Source organism: Poecilia formosa, unplaced genomic scaffold (assembly GCF_000485575.1).
Source record: "Poecilia formosa unplaced genomic scaffold, Poecilia_formosa-5.1.2 Scaffold63, whole genome shotgun sequence".
Lineage (NCBI taxonomy): Eukaryota > Metazoa > Chordata > Actinopteri > Cyprinodontiformes > Poeciliidae > Poecilia > Poecilia formosa.
Window position 1 is genome coordinate 1,760,707 of NW_006800002.1, and position 8,430 is coordinate 1,769,136.

The window sequence follows — 8,430 nt, forward strand, 5'->3', positions numbered from 1 at the left end:
TATATATATAGCAGAAAATCAATCTAGCAAACAGGAAGTGGGAAGAATATCTTTTAAAAAACTGGATTTTTTTTCTGTGTTTTATTTCAAAGCTGTGATGTGCTGAGAGTGTGAGGAGATGGGGCGAAGCATCGCGATCACCCTGACCTCCAATTTGTCAGGAAGTGAAACGGTGCTGCTGTGAATAGAGTTTACAGGACTGTGTCCGAGTCGGGACCGGCCTCGTGGGTACCGGGCGCCGCTCACACCATACAAGGTTCTGTCTCCTGGGACAGCAAAGCTCCTGGTTCAGATCACATCGCTGATTTGACCAAATCAGGAGAAGCCGTACAGCTACCAAATGTAGCGAGACATGACCAAAGAAGATCAGCGTTCCTTCAAATGTGCGTGATGTTTCGCTTTTGTTCTGCTTCGGATTTATGCCAAACCATGGAGTTTGTGGTTGTCACATGGCAAAATGTGGAAAAAAGTTCAATTGGCATAAAAGTCTTTGGAGGAAACTGTCCTGTGTATCGTGTCTTTAGGGGCTTTATTTACTAAATGGCAAATGGTCTGGACTTATAGCGCTTTGCCAATCATTTTAACCACTCCAAAGAAAATGTAGGTGACTACTATGTGTCGGATTTTATACGCTGACACACAGATCGGTAAGCAACTTGGGGTTAAGTGCCTTAAATCAACATGTGACGAGAGGAAGCTGAAGTCGAACCCACAGCCTTCCAGTCACAAGACAACGACTTGACCCACAGCTGCCCCTACTCTGCACATACGTCCAATAATTTAGTTTGTGTAATCACATCATACCTCTATAGTGATACAACTGAAAGTGACCTGATACCAAAAAAAGAAAAAGGAAAACAAAAAAACAAAACACATTTTACCAGACAGTGTGGGAACAGCAGTATCTGACGATACATTTTCATGGGATGCACATCTGAATTATTGATTGCATCTTTGCTGGAGTGAGAAAACAAAAATAGATGTTTTTTTTTAAATGCAATTGTTTCTTTTTTAGCTGCATGGCAAAGTGGGAAAATGATCCAGCTTAACAGCAAGATATCAATTCTATCCCCCCCCATTTGGCAAAAATACCTGTTGCACTGAGAGCATTTCTTTCCAAATGAATTGTGAAAAAAAACAAAAAAAAATTGTAAGTACGGTATTTATAGAGATTTGCGTCTGGTTTGGGTAGCAGCTGGGTGATGGAATAATCACACATGTACTCTATTCATCAACTTTCCTTGCACCGAGCAAAAACAATTCATGGGAATAGCCCAAATGAGCTCAGAGACCACACCGAGCCATTAAGCGGCCCAAACGAGCGTCTCTTAAAGCCGAGTCCGGTGTCACCATGAACACGAAATCCCCAGAATGCACTTTAATCTACGTAATGAGACTGGCCATATTCAATTTGCATCTGTTCGCCGATAATTCCTCGACGGCCGACTCTGAGCCACATGGCGGACGCCTACTAACGGCGTCCAAGCGAACATGGGGAAGTGTCGGAGAGTGCCGCTTGTTCAAAAACTCCCCGCCCCCGATTCAAGGAGGTTAGAGGGAGCAACGTGAAACGTTTCCATGCCTTTCGAGACCGACGCAAAGTGGAGAAAGAAAAAAAAAGAGAAAAAGAGAGAGAGAGGGTTCTTGAGATGATGGTGCGTGTTCGTTTCAGTGAAGACCTGCTTCAAAAACCATAAGGAGCTGCAGTGAATTAATTACCAGTCACCTACTTTTCCCACCATTCATATGAATAAAACACACAAAAACCTGACTAGTTTAGGGACACGAGAAGTGAGTCTAAAAGCTGTTTGTTTTTTTTTTCTTTTTACAAGCCGTGTGTTTGCTCATTTATCCTTATTACGTGATCCAGGCTTTGTAACTGATAAAAAGTTAGTAAAAGGGAGTCTTCTGATCTTCTTCACAAAAGCTTTCCTTTCAGAGATGCTAAAGAGGCGTGTGATGCTAACTTAAATGCCAGTTCTGTTAGCATCGCTGATTTGATAGATATTTTAAGATTAAATGCAGAGTTCAGACTGTTCTGTTTCAGTATCTTGTTGATGGTACACCAGACCTCGGCCCTTTACAGTTCAGTATGCACAGATTTGCATATCTGCATATTTCTTTTTGCCATGGAGCGCATCTAAAATATTTCAGCTTAGGAAGCTAAAAACACCTAGCTTTAAACGACACTTTACTGGCTAGCATTTGTAACCAATCCAGGAGTGCCTTTCATTCTCCTTGGCACTGATTAGCTTTATCCTCAAGCACAATCATGGAAGACTGTAAAGATTAGCTTATGTGATAGTATCAAGATAGTTTTCGCTAGGGGTGAGCCAATCAATCGATCAGCCCAAAGTTTCTGAACTTTGGGTGATCGGTAATCAGTAATTGACCAATATTTGAGAAACCATATCTTTGCAAAGATCAGAAAATCCACTAACGTCTCTCTTTAGAAGCTTTTTTTCCCCGTAAACTGCAGTAGGTCATATTTTAGGTCGTTTTTAACCAGCCACAAAGTGGATGCGTTTTCTTTTTGGACTAAAAGGGAAACCTAAAACTCAAGGCACTTTATTGGTGGTTTAAGTTGTTAGTTTGTCCTCAACTGATGTCAAATCTTGTGATTTTGTAGAAGCAAAATACAGCTGTGCACTACCTCATGTAAAGCTAAAAAAAAAGTTTGTATTGTTTCACAGGGATTGTTCAGGGTTTTTTTACTGACAGAGTCAATTATAACAGAAAATATCATTTAAAAAAAATTATATTAGCCAAAATTGGAATTGGCAGGTCAGGTTTTTTTTTTTAAAGATTGCCGTTTTCTGGTCAATCACCAATCTTTTAGGCAACAATACTTAACTCTGCAAACATCAGGGTCCACTGAACTTCCTGTCAGTCTGTATCCTATGCAGACAGCAATGAGAACGATTGTAGTTTGGGAAGACTGACTCAGGGTTTTGACATATTTTACATTTCCAAAACTCTCCAGAATCAAACTTCTAAATTTGTTTTCAGGTTTTTTTAATCAGATAAAACCTGGAAAAACAACAAAGCTCCATCTCAAAATTTATAACAGTCAAATGAACCATGAGTATTATGCTGAACTAAATGCAGATTCTTCTACAGCTTATGAACTTTGATACAGAATATTACCAAAAGTATTGGTCACAAGTTCAGCCATGAAATTTCCTCACTTCTAGATGTTTCACAGTCAACTATTAGTGGAATTATGACAAAGTGAAAGGGACTGGGAGCAACACCAACTGGACCGCAGTGTGGCAGCCTACGTAAAACCTCGGGGCGGGTCAGCAGATGCTGAGGAACATGACGTCCAAAGGTCTCCTACTATCTGCGGTCAATGGCTGCACGACTTTCAAACCTCTGATTAGCTCAATGTCACAGAGAGGCCAAAAAGGGGATTTAAATGCCCAAAGTGTTACATCACCAAGTACAATTTTCTCCCTCCCTACCTAAAAGAAATGAAAAAGCAAGTTTCAGATTTTTCAAAATTGAGAACCAACTTGTTATTTGGTAATGAACTCTTTAAGTAATACCATTTCATTTGATTGTCATAAAACCCCCTTTACTATTATTATTATTATTATTATTATTATTTATTACTACTGCTATTATTATACATCGCTCAGCAGTCTGGTCCAAACAAGCTGCGTTTTTCTTTTGACAGAAACCCAAATTTCTCAAACATCAAACAGCAGGCAAATAGTTAACATTTAATGTGCTCTTTTATTTAGCCAATAAAAGGCCACATATTTCCTCCAGGAGCTGGTATACTTAAACCAAAGCAAACACTGAATTAACATTTAAGGGTTATAGCAAAGTGACAACATTCGGAGGAGAGAGAAAAAAAGAAGAAAAGAAAACGAAGCCAAAAGCTACAGTTTTAATGAGCCTAGCGGTGCTTCTTAAAGGTCCCAGAGTTTATTAATGTGGAGCTTCTGCACATATTCACAGTTTGACACTTGAGTTAATTGTGAATACTTACGAAGTCAACCAAAACTAAACAAAGGGAAGAGTTAAGGTCTTGCAGTTATTAATGACTGACATTTTGCAAAACTGAGATTTTCTGACATGTTTCCGACTTTCAAGCTTCTTGTGGAAAGAAAAAAAAAAGATCTTTAAAAACTGCCTCCATACATTTTGGTTCGACCTACATTAGTCTAAATGAACCAAAAAGAATCAACAGAACCAACAGTGGTGGTCTGAAGCAGAAGGGATGAACATCTCCAGTTCAGGCAGCAGCAGGGTGGAACAAGCTGCACGAGGACTGGGTGACCTGTGAGCGCATCGCCCACTGAAATACCCCGCTGCTTGCTGAGAAGAGTAAAAAATTATTTGTGCTTTCACATCAGGTTCTCCAGCAAAACTAGAAAGAGTGGCTAGATTCAGTGCTGGTTTTCTAAAGAAGGGTTTCTGGAGGCGTGAAAACTCAGTAAACGTTGACAGAACCAGAAAGCTAGCATAGCACACATGAAGCTCACTACATCGACTACCGCTGCATCTTGGAACAGACTGTAAAGTATTATTACTGGTATTTGAAATAAGGGAGCACTAAGGTCGGTGATGCAAATATTGAGCAACACTTCCTTTTGTTCAGAATCACAAAGTCCATGTTTTCATTTCTGTCTTAGGTTATTTTATTTCTAATTTTTTATTTTATCATTAGTATTATTTTTGTTTGTTTCTATAGATTTTCAGTGTTTCCCCTTCCCTCCTGCTGTGTCATCTCTAAAATACATTAATACATATCCTCATCTTTTTTTTAAAAAAAAAAAAGAAAATAACAATTTGTATCTGATTTCAAACACTGTCAACACTCACCTGTTATTTTATCCACCTTTTGAATGCCTACTACAGACGGATGAACCAATTTTTCAAACTACTAAACTTTTTCTTTCTTAACTTAATAGATCAAAGCACACATCGATGTTCAGTGAATACAACCACTCATCTTATGTTACAATTAAAAAACTTTTAATCCAATTTGTGTAGCTGAACTCTGGTGATAATTTTTTTTTTCCTGTACACTATAGATAGTAAATTCTTCACATTTTCTACATCTCACATGGAGGTTTCCGGCCCACTCCGCTGGCTGTACGCACTCTGTGTTGCATTGTCACTGGAGTGTGCAGGAAGCCATGTATACACCATGCAGCATTAAACTGCTGAGACTCTCTTATTTCCCCTGTTCACCCAGACGCAGCAGATGCCTCTCCGCAGGCCCGAATGCCGTGTTCATGGAGCAAAATGCAGCTAAAAGCCCAGCAACGTTACTCTCTTTACGACATAAAGACCTCAGCGCGTCATTTTTTTTTACAATATACATAAACACCGTTGAGCTTAAGTACTGCTCAGGGACAAAAAAACATCTATGTATGCAATCTGTGGATTATTAGTAGTCGGACATTGTTCTGTTCCCACTTCATAATGAGGTTTGCAGCAGCAGCAGAAGACGAAAATGGACTGCATAAACTCTGCACTGTCCCTGTAGAAATATTTAATTATGTCAAGCCATGCTAAACAGAGATAAAACACACACAAAAAAACAAGAATAAAAAACAATTTGAAGAGTTCAGAGTTACAGGTTTAGATTTGCTTCCCGCTTTTAAAGACACAGCTGTCAAATTTTAGCCCAATTTATGTTTGTCCCAGTGAGGAAAAGACGTGATTTAAAACCCCAGAGTCTCTTTGTACGACTCGTTTAGCCCCGAATCCCTCTGACTAAATTTAGATCATATTTTGCCCAAGCTGCTTAGTTGTGTGAGTCTTAATTTATATTCCACACAAACAACTGAAAACATGGAAGATCCACAAGCTGATAGTGAAGATCATAGGAGAAAATGCAAGGGAGCAGCAGCGGACGAGGGGGGGAGTTTTACATCGATTTAAGGGCTTGATTTATGGACTGAATGTTTTTTTCAGACAGTTTTCATAAGAAAATGTTGTGGCTTTATTATTTTCCAAAAATACAATCATGAGTCAGCTCAGAGTACAAAAAAACCCCACAAAGTAAGGGAAAAAATAGATAAATAAATAAGAGAAAACCCTAAATGTAATCCTATTTAACATATCACAGAAATACCAGATATGAAATATTGAGGACTGGCAACAAAAGGTCAAAGTTGAATAGATTTTTTTATTTTTTATTTTTAGATGGACGGATCAACTGATGAAACTCCACATTATTCAGATTATGTATTATCTCTGCGATGGCGACACAAATGTCTGTACTTATTATTCTCATAAAAAAATTGCCACAAAATACTTGTCAAACAGAGAAAGGTAGTTTAGTGATAGAAAAAAAATAGACTGCCGTGACAGGAAGAGGGGCTCTGATGGATGCCAAAGAGAAATGAGAAGGTGCGGCTGCCGTCCGGGTATCGACACGATGAAAAATGCGTGTCGAAACCTCAAATATTCATAATCAATGCACATTGAAAAGGGTGAGGATTTCCTCAGCGCTAATTTCCATAAACATGCGATGAAGAAGCTCCGTTTCATCGTGTGGCAGAACCAGAGCTGTGGTACGTCGGAGAAGTTTTTATGCTGAAACACAATAAACTTGAATGTTTTTTGTGTTTTTATGTCAAAGAAAAAAAAACTCGCATAACTGTAAATCTGAAGGAAAGAGAAACGAAGTTTTCAAAATTCTACAAATAGAAATATAAAAGTGAGGTTTTCTTCCCGCATAGGAAATACAGGTCAGGCTTGTCGAATGTGTCACTTCTGATTGCAACTGGCTTGAAACAAAAGGAAGTTATACAAATGCATGCCACACTTTTAGGATATTTGACAAGAAAATTAATAATTTTTTTAAAAACTATTCATACTTTTCGTTTCACTTCACAATTACTCACTACTTTGTGCTGATTTGTCTCATAAGTTCCAATAAAATACCTGGAGATTTGGTATTTTATTGGGGCAGAAAAACTTAAGGTATGCACCCTCTTACAGGGCTCTCTGTATGACCAGACAAACTTTCCAAAAACCATTTCTAATTTCGTGGATATTTTTGGGCCCCTGTTTATTAACATGCAGCGTGAAATTCTGTTCACAACTCTGCATCTGCTGCTGTGTAAACAGTCATTTGGCTTCCTCACAAAAAAAGAAAAAGAAACCAAAAAAAAAACTTCCTCCTTATTTATTCCAAGACAAATCATATCACAAAGGATTCAAAACCTAGTGGACACGAAACTCTCGATGCGGCTCATTTCTGCGTACTTTCAGAGGTGGATTAGGCAGCTTTGGCCCCCGCCCCGTCTTACCAGTGTACTCTGGGTCCACATGAGGAGGGTAGAAGCGGAAGTTGATGAAGAAGGGGATAGGCACTCCGAACTTGAACCACTCCACCACATAGGGGGACTGCTGGCCGTCCAGGGGAGGGGACACGTCACACCCCAGGATCACGCTCTCTCCAGCGCGCGCCGTCACAAACCGGGGCTCCTCTCTCACTCCGTGGGCACCTAGACGGCAGCAGAGGGCGTGCTTTGATTAAACCAGTCCTCAACTCTAAACAGTAAAAGCTTTTCTTTTTATATTTATTAAAACTTTCACCATTTCGTGGCAGAACGTCATGAGACAGCTAATCTGTGAAAAGATCGACTTCCTCCACCTCCTCCCTTAGCTAACCCGTCTGAGGGAATGCACGTCCCGAGCAAAAACAACCAATCAGAGCCAGGAGGGGGGTCTCAGGGCTGTTAATCATCCTCAACCTCATGTATGCACCTCTAAATGTTCTAAAGGCAGAGAAACAACTTACTGTTACAGGAAAACAGCTCATCTGCCGTCATCAGAGGCTATGCTAACTAGCCTGAGCATTCACAAACAAGCTATGCTAGCTGCCACAAGAGAGTGTGATTGATGGCGCCAAGACCCGCCTCCTTGTTCTGATTGGTTGTTTTTAGTTAGCCCTGGGAGAAGGTAAAGGTCTATTTTTTCTTCTTTCACAGATATTGTCACACCATACTGTCACAACATAGTGACAGTTTCAACAAATAGATACAAACATTTTTTTTCATAAAAGTTACGTACTGCTTCTTTAAAGGTTTAGTATTTTTTTAAAAACTAAACATTTCAGATCAGGATGGAATTTAATTTCAAAGGCAATTCTAAAATTATTTTTAGTCATTAAGAAAATTTTCAAAATCAATATTGTAGCTACAGTCAAACAGGCTGAATTGTGATGCTCTGGAGGTGTTTTCTGCTTCAGGACGTGGACAACTTGCAATACATGAATGGGACAATTCCTTCTGGGGCAGCAAGAGAAAGATGTACAAGAGCAAGCTAACCTCTCAATAGCTTAAAATAAAGTGGTTTAGTCAAAGTCTGAATTGCAATCCATCTTAAGTTATGATTTTATGTAATAAAGCCACAGTGTACTTTTATTCATAAAAGTACATATTATATTAAATTATATAT

At 39.1% G+C, this 8,430-nt stretch overlaps 1 protein-coding gene across 8 annotated transcripts in view; it reads right to left on the reverse strand.

Moving 5' to 3' along the window:
* igsf9ba (immunoglobulin superfamily, member 9Ba) overlaps window positions 1-8,430 on the reverse strand; it is an 80,671-nt gene that overhangs the window by 53,603 nt on the left and 18,638 nt on the right. For all 8 annotated transcript variants that reach the window (XM_016672604.1, XM_016672603.1, XM_007554390.2 and 5 more), the window contains exon 2: window positions 7,278-7,475. In XM_016672604.1, coding sequence (XP_016528090.1) covers window positions 7,278-7,475 — 198 coding nt within the window. The remainder of the gene's footprint in view (window positions 1-7,277; window positions 7,476-8,430) is intronic.